The sequence below is a fragment of the Somniosus microcephalus genome, chromosome 3, assembly GCF_052327205.1.
Source record: "Somniosus microcephalus isolate GS21.2 chromosome 3, FLI_Smic_1.0, whole genome shotgun sequence".
In the NCBI taxonomy this organism is placed as follows: domain Eukaryota; kingdom Metazoa; phylum Chordata; class Chondrichthyes; order Squaliformes; family Somniosidae; genus Somniosus; species Somniosus microcephalus.
In genome coordinates this window covers 277166405-277181684 of record NC_140989.1, presented here as the reverse complement: position 1 = coordinate 277181684, position 15280 = coordinate 277166405, and the positions used below count along the sequence as shown (strand labels likewise).

Genomic DNA, 15280 nt, shown 5'->3' with positions numbered 1-15280 from the left:
GCACGACCACCAATGATGGAGTAATTAAAATCGGAAATGTTCAAAAGTCCAGAATAGGCGGAGCGCAGAGATCTAGGGGAATTATAGGGTTGGAGGAGATTACGGAGATAAGGAGGGGTGAGGCCATGAAGGGATTTGAATACAAGGATGAGAATTTTAAAATCGAGGCATTAACTGGGAGCCAATGTAGGTCAGCGAGCACAGGGGAGATGGGTGAGCAGGACTTGGTGCGAGTTAATACACGGGTAGCAGAGTTTTGGATGACCTCAAGTTTATGGATGGTAGATCAAGGGGCCGGCCAGGAGTGTGTTGGAATAGTCAAGTCTAGAGGTAATAAAGGCATGGATGAGGGTTTCGACAGCAGGTAAGTTGAGGCAAGGGCGGAGATGGGCGATGTTATGAAGATCGAAATGGGCGGTCTTAGTAATTGAACGGATATGAGGTAGGAAGCTCAATTCGTGATCAAATATGACACCAAGGCTGCGAACAGTCTGGTTCAGCCTTAGACAGTTGCCGGGAAGAGGGATCGAATCGGTGGCAAGGTAACAGAATTTGTGGCGGGAACCAAAGACAATGGCTTTGGTCTTCCCGATATTTAACTGAAGGAAGTTTCTACTCATCCAGTGCTGGATGTTGGACAAGCAGTCTGACAGTATAGAGACAGTCGAGGGTTCAAGAGAGGTGGAGGAGAAGTAGAGCTGGATATCATCAGTGTACATGTGAAAACTGTGTCGCTGGATGATGTCACCGAGCGGCAGCATGTAGATGAGAAATAGGAGGGGGCCCCAGTGATAGATCCTTGGGGGACACCAGAGGTGACGGTGCGGAAGGGGGAAGAGAAGCCATTGCAGGTGATTCTATGGTTACGGCTGGAACGATAGGAATGGAACCAGGCGAGTGCAGTCCCATCCAGCTGGACAACGGTGGAGGCGTTGGAGCAGAATTTTGTGGTCAACCGTGTCAAAGGCTGCAGATAGGTCAAGAAGGGATAGCTTACCTTTGTCGCAATCAATTAGGATATCATTCGTGACCAAATTTAAAATTTGGTAAGAGTCGTTTTGGTACTGTTTTAACAGCTCAAAAACATAAAAAGACAAGGAGTTAGACTGAGATCACAATGATATATGGGCTTGTCATCACCTAAACTGCAGGTATATCCAAGATTTCATCACTTCAGTACACCAAAACATTTAACAGTGGTGTTATAGAAAGTTGATGCGAGTGTTGAAGACAGAAAAAATGAATATATTTTCTAAGATTTTGATTTTTGACACCTGAGTCGATGCATTTATTGACATTTTGGAGCCAATTGTAATGCTAAGTTTTTTTTAAATTAAGTAAAGCACCTCACTCCAATCCCATGCCTTTTGTTCCCCAACTGTGGCAATTCCACAGATAGAGCGACAGGAATTGCTAAATAAAGCCAGTTAATGCATTCACACCAAGAAATATCCACCTTCTCTCAAAAAAGCAATTGCAACCAGTATTGAAGAACGATTTGCATTTATATAGTGCCTTTAACATAGTAAAAGATCCCAAGATACTTTACAGGAGCGTTAGCAAACAAAGTTTGACACCATGCCACATAAGGAGATATTAGGACAAGTCAAAGAGGCAGGTTTTAATGAGCGTCTTAAAGGAGGAGAGAGGAGAGAGGCGGAGAGGTTTAGGAATTCCAGAGCTAGGGGCCTTAGCAACAGAAGACACGGCTGCTAATGGTGGAGTGATTAAAATTGGGGATGTGCAAGAGGCCAGAATTGGAGGAGCGCAGAGATCTCGGAGAGCTGTAGGAGGTTACAGGGATAGGTTGGGATGAGGCCAGGGAGAAATTTGAAAACAAGGATGAGGGTTTTAAAATAGAGGCTTTGCCAGACTGGGAGCCAATGTAGGTCAGCGAGCACAGGCATGATGGGTGGACAGGACTTGGTGTGAATTAGGATACATGGCAACAGAGTTTTGGATGAGATCATGTGGAGGGTGTAAGATGGGAGAATGGCCAGGAAAGCATTGGAATAGTCGAGTGCAGGGGTAACAAAGGCACGGATGAGGGATTCAGATGGGAGAATGGCCAGGAAAGCATTGGAAAAGTCGAGTGTAGGGGTAACAAAGGCATGGATGAGGGATTCAGCAGATGAGCCGAGGCAGGGACAGAGACAGGTGATGTTAGAGAGGTGGAAGTAGGCGGTCTTGGTGATGGAGAGGATATGGGGTCGGAAGCAAACAAACTTTTATATAAAGCAACAGTTAGACATGCACAGAAAGTTCCTTTTGAGGAGTTTAAAAAAAAAATGCATTAAACAGTCCTCCATAACCACAATGTTCTCGTAAAACTGTAATGAACCTGTCTAAATTCCCTCTCAATTCCTCTGGCTTTCAAATGTGTAATCAGAACAAGGTGAAATCATCTATTTTGATCCTTTTTATATTCTTTTGTGCTTCTGCAAACATTAGGGCAGTCAATATTTTCCACTGAATATACTTGAACCTTGCAATGGAGTAGGGAACTAGTGTCAAGACCTGCCCTGGAGATTGGAGCCTTAAGACCCAGTTACAACTGCATTTACCCATTTACTAGCAAGCCACTCAGCTGTATTCAAGAAGGCAACTCACCACCACCTTCTTGAGGGCAATTAGGGATGGGCAATAAGTGCTGGCCTTATTCTTATCCACTTACTCTGTTTACTGCAATCAAACACTGCAAGAGGTGTAACTTTAAACATTAGTATATGACGCCTCTTTTAATTTGGAAACATTTGTACTTTTTGCCAAAAATCACTGCGGCTTCTTTAATGACTGGATATGTTTTGTTTTTCTTTCAATAATAAACACATATCGATGGCTTGCTGGAAAATTTAGTCTTTAGATCACAGAGAAGCAGAAATAAACCTGCTGCTCTTCTAATTAAATGGCAAGTTTAGATGTCTGTTATGTTGAGCTTGCCACCCTGCAATAACAAATATTTAAACTAGGACAACCTTTTGAAATAAAGAGCATTTTTTTTGTTTGATAGAAATCTTGGTCCTTTCATTGACTGAAAACATAATAAAGAGCCCTTCCACTCAGCTCTCAGATGAGACAATGGACAGGTGAGTATAATGGCTTCATGGGTATGAGTGAGCAGTAGAGATGCTTGTAGTGTATCCAATGTTAGTTGTGATGGATCCCAAACAAGGTCTCTTGAAATACACTGAGAAGGTATTGTTGCCACCACTGGAATGCAAATATCCTGTGAATTATAGTTATTTTTTTCCTTTGAGAGAACTAGGTACCATGTTTATGGGCTGCTGAGTGTGTCAGAACTTGGAGAGCATTTCCTCCACTTTTTCAGTACAAAGTTTCTTCCACCAAAATGTAAATCAACTATCATTATGTGGTTCTGGTGATGCATTTCAGTTATAACACGAGCAGTAATTATGGGCAGGCTACTTGGGAGTATGTTCCCAGCGTGGCACCATATTCTACTTTTGCCTGGAGTTGCCCTATCTGTTGGTTGCCTAAATGTGGCCAATACCTCAAGAGTGGTGATAACTTGGGTAAATGCAGTTGTAACTGGGTCTTCAGGCTCCAATCTCCAGGGCAGGTCTTGACACTAGTCCTCTATTCCATTGCCAAGTTCAAATGTAATGCCATTTTCTCTATATCCCACAGGCTGATAGCCAGATCCAAATTGTGGGCCACAGAATGTTCAAGGTGAAAAATTCTGGATCGTCTCCTGGTTGTGTTCGAGACAAAAAAAGCAAGGAGACTGAAATTTCTTTCCCAGTTTCTGGTCTCTACCATGAAGCTGTGCATGGTTAAACTATTAGGGCAACCACTCTAATGATGCTTTGCATTGCTTTCTATGCAAAAAGATCCATTGCCAAGATCATGGGGTGGGGTCGCAAACATATGTCAGTGTCCCAAGGGCTTGTAAACATCACCTTTCATCCTTAAATTGGCAGCTTCTCACTCCCACCATCACCATCCCCCCAAAATAAAAACCATCGAAGTGCAGTTTCAATTTCACCATCTACAAGGTACATGTAAGGAGTGTGATGGAATACTTTCCACTTCCCTGGACGAATGCAGCTCCAACAACACAAGAATCTCGACAGCATCCAGGATTGGCACCCTATCCAGCACCTTAAACATTCACTCCCTCCACCACCAGCACACCGTGGCTACAGTGTCTACAAGATCTGCAAGATGCACTGCAGCAACTCACCAGGCTTCTTCGACAGCACCTCCCAAAACCACCTAGGACAAGGGCAGCAGGCACATGGGAACACCATCACCTCCAAGTCACATGCCATCCTGACTTGGAAATATATCGCCGTTCCTTCCTCGTTGGTGGATCAAAATCCTGGAACTCCCTCCCCAACAGCACTGTGGGAGTACCCTCACCATACGGACTGCAGCGGTTCAAAGCAGCAGCTCACCACCACCTTCTCAAGGGCAATTAGGGATGGGCAATAAATGCTGGCTTTGCCAGCAGCACCCAAATCCCATGAATAAAAAACAGCCAATTTGCACACAGCATGGTCCCACAAACAGCAATGAGATGTATGACCAGATAATTTGTTTCAGTAAGGTAGACCGAGGTGGCTAAATGTTGGCTAAGGTGGCAGTGTGACTAAACTTTTGGTTGAACGGAATGCATGCAACATTCCCTCCACGCTGACTGGTGCAGGATCCTTCACGAGCAAAGTGATTAACTCACAGTAATCTCTGGTTAACATAACTATTCAGTGTTAATGTAATACTACAAATTAATCAACACTGGCACGGTTTCAAATTTCTCCCCCCTTTGAGCATAGCAAATGTATTATAAATAAGAACTTGTATCAACATGCCCCTTTATTGAATTCACCTGATGCTAACAGGCATTGAAGAAAGGGGTTTGTTTTCAGAGTTGTCCATTTAATTTTGCTAGTCTTGATTAATGCTTTTAATATATCACTTCAAGTCAGAACAGTTTTTTTTTATGTTAAGCTGCTCAGCTTCAGTATAAATATACTTAAAATGGGCAATAATACGCAAATCCAAATATTCTTGTTCCGTAACTGCACTTTTATTTCTTCTCTGCAATACAACGAAAATCAAATGAAAACATTCGAACTAGCCATTTGCTAAGTAAACTTTAATATTCTTAGGGATTCTAAACTGCTATTTCTGATGTGTCACAAGTACATTTCCTCATTGTAAGACCGCACTTTAAAGTGCACACTAAGTACAGAAAATATTTGCATAAAAAGAACTGACAAACTGGTTACAACATTTGCAATGTGCATGCACTGTTGTTTTTCTGAAAATAATTAAATACAAAGCTGTATTACTATCAATACAAATAAATTGTGCACAAATGCAACTTTTGGTCTCCTGCATTTTTCTAGTAGGCACCTCTGCTATCACTATATCCTCCTCTGTATCCTCCACTACCCTGGTTACCACCGAATCCTCCATCACCACCACTACCACCACTTTGGTAGCCACTGTATCCTCCACTTCCACTACTGCCACCACCACCACTTTGGTAGCTTCCTCCACTACCACCTCTTCCTCCTCCATAATATCCAGAACTGTAACTGCCACGGGAACCACCATAGCCACTTCCTCTTCCATAACCACCTCCTCCCCTGTAACCAGAACCACGGCCACCCCCTCTTCCACCAAATCCTTGGTTGTCATAACGTGCCATTTTGGGAGGACGAGGACCATCACCAAATCTGTAATAAATCAAAATAATGGATTACATAAACACTATATAACAAGTCAAATTCATAGCATAAAAAATAGTATGAAGGTAGTCTATAACAAAAATAAAGTTTGGTGAGATGATAAACAATCTGTCCTACTAATTTAAATATGTTTATATTCTCCACAAAGTAAACCATTCAATCCCAATAATGTTTAGTATGAAAGCACAACCATAGGTGGAGCAAAATGAACATGTAAATGCTTATTAACAGAGGCTATCAAGAGTGAACTGCAATTACAATGCCGTTTGTTACTCATGTAGAAAATCACCACAGCCAAAAATCAAAACCAGAAAACCTAAACATTAGTTTAGTTTTCTTGCTAACTCTTCCTTCAGAATTTACAATCTCAGAATGCATTTACAACTTCAAATTAATTTTGCCAAATAAGCAATGCTGACTGCCACAGTAAACTTCAATTCTCAGTGGCCGTGGCTCCTTGTAATTGCTTCAAGTACAGACCAAGCTGTTTTTCTTACACAGGAAAGTGCAACTAAAAGCGTTCGGTCTTGAATTTTATCTTATCTCTTATCCACTTTGGTACTTGTACCTGTACATATTCCATCATTTATTATTTCCAAGTGAAAATGGGTTAATGTGGCTCTGACTTTGAAATTAACCATTATTTACCAAACATTGTTTCAAAGTAGGGATTGTTCTATTAATCCAGAAATTGGGACAATTCCAATTGAATTGGTTTGTTCCCCAAATCATTTTTTTGTTTGTTTTCCCTCCCATTTTCACCTCTTAAAACTTGACTTTGTCTAAATAGTTGCATAAGCACCAGTCACACTCTAGTACCTGCCCAAGTGCCCATTCTTCACACGGTAGTCTACACATTGAGCAGTGGTAGGCTATTCAACACTGGGTGTGTAACGGCCAAGCCTGGCCCTGTCTTTACCCAATGTCCACAGACAGGAATCGCTGAAGAACAAGAACCCTGGCTGAAACTCTGTAGCTGATGGAAAAGTAATCTTATGCAGCTTAGTTAAATGTACTGGTGTCCAATAATGATCTGGACAGACCACGCACTACTCTTGATCAGTATGGGGAAGATTCCTTGGCTTGCACTTGAGATATCCTGACCACCAGACAAAATGTTAGAAGGCTCCTGAAGCAAGATTCCTGCCTGGTATTCACTGTGGAAAGATATTTTGATCTGGAGCATCGGATGTGAAAAAAACATGTCAATGTCATCAATCTAACCATTTCTAGTTCTTATCTGGACAGGAGTTTTGCTGTCCCCCCACCCCACCCTGGAGATCAATGTTTGGCTGAACCAGCTGGCACTCTCAAGGGCTAATAATTTTAAAAGACCCTGGTCTGAAGATAAAAGCAGGCAACACCAATTAAAAATTTAAAAGAGGGAGCTTTTTATAAGTTACCAACAATTAAAATCAAACATCTCTTTGGATAGGAATGACATGTGTTCTTGCTGTCAATAAGAAATACGCCATAAAATGTGTGCCCTTGTTGTCAATAATACACCATAAAATCACGAGAAGGAAACAGAATCTGCAAACAACTCATGATAATCTTTCATTTTGAAATGCTGCCCTCTGAATACCATGGCAATATCTGCGTTCCTCAAACAGCTGCTCTTGCTGTCTCCCCAAGATCCATGCTTAAAGCCGTTTGTACACTCTCGACCTCTTTTCAGCAGCATCGACTCACTATTTCAGAGTTGTCCTGGTTCGCAGTTCCAATTCATCTTTCGATCATCCAGCGATTTAACAAAACAGTTTTGTCTTCCTTTCAGCAAGGACCGCAAGTGTCAACAACTCTTAGATACCAACGCCCCTCCAAATCCTTCTTAGAATCATAGAATGGTTACAGCACAGAAGGCCATTCAGACCGTCGAGCCCGTGCTGGCTCTCTGCAAGAGCACTTCAGCTAGTCCTACTCCCCCGCCCTTTCCCCATAGCCCTGCAAATTTTTTTCCTTCAAGTACTTTCCCAACTCCATTTTGAAAACCATGATTGAGTCTGCCCCCACCACCCTTTCAGGCATTGCATTCCAGATCCTAACCACTTGCTGAGTAAAAAAGCCATTGGTTCTTCTGCCAATCACCTTAAATCTGTGTCCTCTGGTTCTTGACCCTTCTGCCAATGGGAACAGTTTCTCTCTCTACTCTGTCCAGACCCCTCAGGATATCCCCGGCACTTTCCTCTGACCCCAACCCACCTTCCAACATCACCCATTGCTGAGTTTTCACTATCCCCTCTGACCTTCCCCTCTCTGACCCGGAACGATCGGTCCTTAGCATAATCCCCTTAGGCCCCCTCTCAATGAATTTAGAGCTCAGCACGATGTTGAGCTCTTCTTCCATTGCTTTTGACTCCGTGCTCACTTCTTTGGCCAGGAGTCTTCCCCCTGCACAGTGAACCCTTTCTCCCGTCTTCAATATTCTCATTCCACCTGGACCCCTCCCTCTAGCCTCTTACCCTCTCGATCTTTTCATTGGGAACTGCCGGCATGACATCGGCGGTCTCAATTTCTCTACTCCCCTTGCTCACTCTAACTGACTTACCTCTGAACTTGCAGCACTCCGTTCTCAGGTCCAACCCTCACACTGTCATTAAACCTGCCGACAAGGGTGGTGCTGTTGTTGTTTGGCGAACAGACCTCTACTTTGCAGAGGCTGAATGCCAACTTTCCGACACCTCCTCCTACCTCCCCCGGAAAATGACCCAACCACTGAATATTAAGCCATTGTTTCCCAGACAGTCACTGACCGCATCTCATCTGGAAACCTTCCCCCACGGCCCCCAACCTCAAGAGTCCTCCAACCTGGCACAGCCCAAGATCCACAAACAGGACTACCCTGACAGACCAATCGTTTCTGCCTCACGGAACTTAGTTCTTACTATCTCAACTCTATTTTTTCTCCCCTTGTCCAGTCTCATCTGACTTACATCCATGACTCTTCCGACGTCCTCTGCCAATTTTAACCATTTCCGGTTTCCTGGCCCTAACCGTTTCCTTTGCACCAAGGACATCCACTTCCACCCCCACCTGCAGGCTCTCCGCTTCTTGCTTGAATAGAGGCCCAGCCAGTCCCCATCGTCCTCCGCCTGGCTGAACTAGCTCTTGCACTGAACATCTCCTTTGACTCCACTCACGTCCTCTAAATGAAAGGTGTCGCTATGTGAACTCGTATGGGTCCTAGCTATGCCTGCTTTATCGTGCGTTACATGGAACATTCTTTGATCCAGTCCTATTCAGGTCCCTTCCCCCGCCTCTTCTTCCGGTACATTGATGACTAGATCGGTGCTGCTTCCTGCTCTCGCCTGAACTGGAAAATTTCATGAATTCTGCATCCAATTTCCACACCTTCCTCACCTTCACATGGTCCATCTCCGACTCCTCCCTTCCTCAATATCACTATCTCCATTTCTGGGGAGAGGGTGTCCACCATTATCTGTTGTAACCCCACTGACTCCCACAGCTACCTTGATTACACTTCCTCCCACCCACTTCCTGTAAGGACTCTATTTTTTTCCCCCACAGGTCCTCTCTTAAAATTACTAACAGAGATGGGATCTTAATTATTAAGGAATTTCTTAATCAATATATGTTTATCTTCTTACTTGGCTTGTTTTAATAATTACAAGTTTTATGTGTGACTGTGAACAAATGTGTCCTGATTGGTTGGATGAGCGATTAGCTCCCTCTATTGGTGATGTAGCGTTGTGCGCCATCACATGGAGCATCAGGAAAAATTTACTCACCCTGTTGCAATCGTGCTGATCGACCGCAGTTCGACACAGACGAATGCCCTTTATTTCTCTGTATAGAACAATGCCACGTTTACCGTCGGATGCGTGGAAGCATTTTTCCCCAGGCATTAAAGATGGAAAGACTGTGTACATGTGCAAACACTGTACAAAGCCATATGTAAAGAATGCCACAAAGATGCAGCAGCATTTATCCAAATGCAACAGCTTCACTCAAAGCTCACAGCAGTCAGCCCAGAGTTCCTCTGCTTCCATTCAAGAAGATGATGGTTCACATTCAGCATCAGGCTCATCATCAGCAACTCCTGGCCCACTTGGAAGGTTCTTTGATACAATGGATAACCATAGCCATAGCCAGAAGAATGCAGATGAGTGCCTTGCTCGAGCTGTATCTGTGACAGGCTCACCCCTCATGCTCACAGCCAATGTGTACTGGAAGAAATTTTTCAATGTTATTCGCCCTGCATACTGTCCTCCCACCAGACATGCTTTGTCTACTTATTTGCTGGAGGCTGAGTATAACAGAGTCCAAGGAAAGCTCAAAGAAATGATAGAGATGGCAGACTGTGTTGCAGTTATCTCAGATGGGTGGTCAAATGTACGAGGGGAGGGCATCATAAACTACATTGTCTCCAATCCTCTCCCAGTGTTCTTCAAGAGCATAGACACGAAGGACAACAGACACACACATTGCTGATGAGCTGAAAGCGGTCATCAGCGATCTTGGATCACAAAAGGTCTTTGCAGTAGTTACTGACAATGCTGCGAATATGAAGGCTGCTTGAGCTCAAGTGGAGGAGGCGTACCCTCATATTGTGTCTATTGGGTGCGCAGCTCATGGGCTCAACCTGCTCCTCATGGACATCATGGGTTTGAGAACCATGGAAACAACTTGCTTGGCTCTCTTGTACAGTGTTAAGTATGTCAGGGGAAAACAGTAGTTGCAGCAACCTACAACTCCAAGCAAACAACAAAGAACAAGAACACCACACTGAAGCTGCCCAGCAACACTAGATGGGGTGGCGTGTCATAACGTACAACAGCCTTCCGGAGGGTAAGGAGTCGCTGCAAGAAATGGCAATATCCCAGTCTGAGGATATGGAAACCACCATCAAGAAAATACTGCTGGATGATGTGTTTTGGGAGAGAGAGTGGTTAGCAGCCTTAAACTACTCTCACCAGTAGCATCTGCAATTGCTCAGATTGAAGGAGATGACGCTGTCTTGTCAGATGTTCTTAGGCTTTTTGCTGATTTAAAAGAACAAATCAGCATTGGCCAACCCACATCCCCGCTGCTCAAAGCAGAGGAGAAGGCAATTGTTCAATTCATATAGACGCGTCAAGAATTTTGTGTCAAGCCGATTCATGCTGCACCCAAAGCATGTTGGGAGACCAATACTTTCTGGAGAACAGATCAACAGCGCTTACAGTGTGATTTCTACCCTCTCACGCCACCTCAATCTGGACGTGGGCAAAGTTCTGGGAAGTCTGGCAAAGTTCTCTACCAAGCAAGGTCTTTGGAATGGGGATGGGATATGGGAATCATGCAAGCATATCAGTGCACATACCTGATGGAAGGGACTTTGTGTATCTGAGGCCCTGTCACCCATTGCATCGCTGATACTCCAAATCCCACCTTCATCAGCGGCCTCTGAACGAAACTGGTCACTTTTTGGGAATACGCATACAAAGGTGCGCAACAGGCTGACTAACAAGAGAGTAGAGAAACTGGTGGCTATCCGGGCTTCCTACAACTTATTGAGCCAGATACAGAAGTGTCCACCACACAGCTAGACAGTGACACAGAGGAGGGAATGGACACGTCAGAGCCAGAGAATCAGGAGGAGCAATGATGAGTAGAAGACTCATGAGTAGAATAGTCAAAGGGACAAAATAAGGACAAATTACAGGCTAAATAAGCTGATGCTCTTTTTATTTTATTTTAGATGGGTCTTTTTTGTGGGGGTTCAATAAAGTTCAAAATTATAACCTAAATAAAGTTTTGAAAGCCTGTTTTTATTTGTATGGAACAGTATGTCTATTTTGATGACAAAGATAATATAAGGGTCAGAGACAAAAACCATTAGTGTGCAAAAAAATTCAAAATTCCCATAAATTCCCATGGAAAGTTTCCTCTTTTAAAAATTCCTGGAATTTTGCAACCCTAGTTCCCACACTTATGATCTCACCCCTCCTCTCCCTCCCAGAAACACAATAGGGTTCCCCATGTCCTCACCTTCCACCCCACCAGTCGCTACCATTTCTGCCACCACCAAACATCTTACCTTCCCCTCCCAGCATTCCGAAGGGGACTGTTCTCTCCGGAACACTCTGGTCCACTCTTCAATCACCCTTGAACACCTGCTCCCCTTCCCACAGCAACTTCCCGTGCAAGCACAGGCGATGCAACACCTGGCTTTCACCTGCTCCCTTCACACTGTCCAGGGCCCCAAACGCTCTTTCCAGGTGAAACAGTGATTTACTTGTACTTCTTGCAACTTAGTATACTGTAGTCGCTGCTCACGATGCGGTCTCTTCTACATTGGGGAGACCAAACACAGATTTGGTGATCGCTTTGCGGAACACATCCATTCAGTCCCCAAGCGTGACCCTGAGCTTCCAGTTGCTTGTCATTTTAATTCTCCGCCCACTCCCACTCTGACCTCAGACTCCTACACGGTTCCAATGAAACTTAACGGAAGCTCAAGGAACTTTCGATTGGGCACTTTTCAATAACTTCAGATCATAACCACTGCTTCCATTTTTTCCAGGCAGCAGGTGCTGGCAATGGTTCTGTTGTTACCATTTACAGCTCCTCTAGACCCATCTTTTGTTTCTTTACTTGTCACATTACCATCTCCTTCTGCTTCGTACAATCATACCTTTTGTCATTTAATCTCTCCTGCCTTCCACCCTATCACAGACTTGTTCTTTCTCTTTCTGCTCCCCTTTCCCTGCCTCCGTACTTGCTTATATACTGTTAAATCTCTAACTTTTCAGTTTTGACGAAAGGTCATTGCGGATGCCGAAGTTGCTGTCTGATTTACTCCTTAATAACGGTCAGCGCTGATAACCTTACTGCAAAATCCGGGCCATTATTTGCACTTCTGGTTTAGTGGAGTCAACTGTGAAATTTGTGTGCTTTTAAAAAAAACTGCCAAATCTAAGCCCATAATACAGAACCCTAAATTGATAAACATTAAAAGATAATTTGGAAACATAGTGATTAAACGAGTGTTATGACTGCATGGTGTCAAGACATGGGATGAAACTTCAACATTACTTACTTATATATCTTACTGATGTCCGATTTGTTGCAGATCTGTATTTTAGTTATGAACAGCATGAGCAAACAAAATTATAAATAGTCGAGTCTGTTTTTATGCCAGAAAGTGTGCAATTGGGTTAATTTCATGGGCTTTCCACCTATCTGCACCACCCTGCTCGGTTGGGGGGGGGGGGGGGGGGGGGGGGGAGGGCAGTTACATGGGGGGTGGAGAATGTAACCAGTGTCCCTTTTGCATGCCTTTCTCAAGAACACAGCCGTAACAATTCAGATATGTACTAGTTGATTGACAATCTGGGATGAGCACCGTCTCAAAGACCACTGTGCAAGATTTGATTGCAACAGCCTTGCATCAGGTACAACGGTTGCTACAATCAGTCCCAGGATTCACATTGATTGGAGCATGAATTGTGGCTCTTACTAAAATATATGAGAGCATTCAAGCTTCACACAACTGCACCCAAAGTGTTGTCTAAAACCATACAATGCAATTCACCTTGTGTTTGCCAGAAGATTAATGCCCGCTGCCCCAGGTTTTGAAATCTGCCGGATCATGTTCAGCAACCGTTCATGTGTGGGATCCAGTTGCCGTATGAATTCAGGATCCTTGGCAACTTCGACAACCAGTGCCTCCATTCCTGCACGCAAAGCAACCACTGCAGCTGCTGCATAATGAGGCATTTTCAACTTTATCCTAAAAGGCACAAATTATATTTAGCATTTAACACAACCAATGTCAAATGGATCAAAAAGATATTAGTTGCTCCGCAAAAGCTACCCTGAAATTAATGAGCTGAACTGTAAAACCATACAACAGCAAATAACAATATGCAGACCAATGGGAAACATGTCTTATTGCAGAACACTTTAACCTATATGATAAAAACTAATACTACTTGATAGCTTTTCGAATATGGCTAAACTACAAGTAACAGTTTTTAGGGAGAACACAGTTAATAGATGAGTTACATTACTTAAAAGTCATAATTAGGAAGATTAACATTTTTTCATCGCCAGATGTTTGTGAGAAGGTGGATGTTCCATTGCAGACTGAACAAACATCACTGTCACCAATGCTCCAGGAAGCAGTAATTATTTACAGTACCTAAACATCTCTGTATAAGAGTACACACCAAACTTGATTAAAAAAATAGCTTAAGTATAGGATTATGGAAGCATAAAAAAGGTGACAAGCCAAGGATATAGAATGTTTTGACTATCTTAATGAGAAAATCTCTTCATCTTGCAAACTATCTAGGATAACATGTTGCATTCTTATTAGTGAGAAAAAAACATACCCGTGACCAGATGTCTGCTTGGCTCAGATATGAAACATGAGTCCAGAGCGACTGATTCATATCACAGCCAAAAAACAAATACTTCTAGATCATGAAAGTCTCCAATGGCTTTAAATCACAGAAAACTTCATTTGCAGTAACAGGAACAGATTATGTGGACATCAGTTTCATTACTGCCCACGGTGTTCTACCAGGACTAGTAACAATTTTAAGTCAAATGCAGTGACATTGAAGTTAACCGGAGTAATCAATTCAATATCACCTTTCAGGAACAGATCAGATCCAATGGGGTGAGCAAAGCACATACAATACTTCACTAGCTTTATCAGGAACCAATGAAATGGGCTGCATCACAAATGTTAAAATCAGTGATCATGTAGTACTCCACACACTTTTACATTATGTTATTCAACACTGCCAAATGTCATCACCTTGTTGAATTATCACAACTGTTGTCCATCATCATGGTTAGACACAGGGCAATTGCAATTAATTCATGCACAACTGACAGATTCAAATGATTCTCAAGCACCAAACATTACTGGATATTAACCTTCTACTGAAACTGAAAGTAAAAGAATTGTGGAGCTTCAAGCTTTCTTACCATTCATCCATCAAAATAATTTCTCCATTTGCTGTCACCTTCTTCGAACCATAAAAGAGTAGTTGGAGTGGACTAACTAAAGTCATCGCCTTTGCAGATACAGCCCGAGTTCGGATCTGAGGAGAAATGCCAGTCCATTAGTATCTCAGTAATTGGTCAAGCTCATGATTTTCCCCACACCCTTTAAAAAAAAAAAAAAAACTATTCATTACCATAGCAAACTTGTTAAATTAAAAAAAATTAGGTTAGAATGTAGCTGTACAATGTTGCCCGGCCATACCTAAGTATCTGATGTAACAACAAATTAAAAACTGGTATCGAATGCAAATCTTTCCGGGCGCCCAGTTTGAAGTCTATTGAGTTTTATATAGATCAATTTTCCTGAGGATCTAATGGACTCTCAAAGAAAAGGTAGCACACCTACATGACTATGATCGAACTCGTCAGATTTGTTATACACTCATGAATTTTAGTTTTTTGCTGAATTATATCCTACCATATTTTAAAGAGAAACAGCACTGGGGGCAGGGGGGAGAATAACAGTACAAATAGTTCACAGATCCCACTGTGTTTTTAAGTGATCTCAAAGGTTTAGCAGAAGGAACTATGGGGAAAGTAGC

At 42.9% G+C, this 15280-nt stretch overlaps 1 protein-coding gene across 4 annotated transcripts in view; it reads right to left on the bottom strand.

The window, feature by feature from the left end:
• Nucleotides 1–1486: 1486 nt before the first annotated feature.
• Nucleotides 1487–15280, bottom strand: part of dhx9 (DEAH (Asp-Glu-Ala-His) box helicase 9) — an 84725-nt gene continuing 70931 nt past the window's right edge. For all 4 annotated transcript variants that reach the window (XM_085982594.1, XM_085982595.1, XM_085982596.1 and 1 more), the window contains 3 exons: nt 14661–14776; nt 13255–13452; nt 1487–5705 (listed from right to left, as the gene is read on the bottom strand). In XM_085982594.1, the coding sequence (XP_085838720.1) occupies nt 5369–5705; nt 13255–13452; nt 14661–14776 (651 nt within the window). In that variant the 3' untranslated portion in view covers nt 1487–5368. The remainder of the gene's footprint in view (nt 5706–13254; nt 13453–14660; nt 14777–15280) is intronic.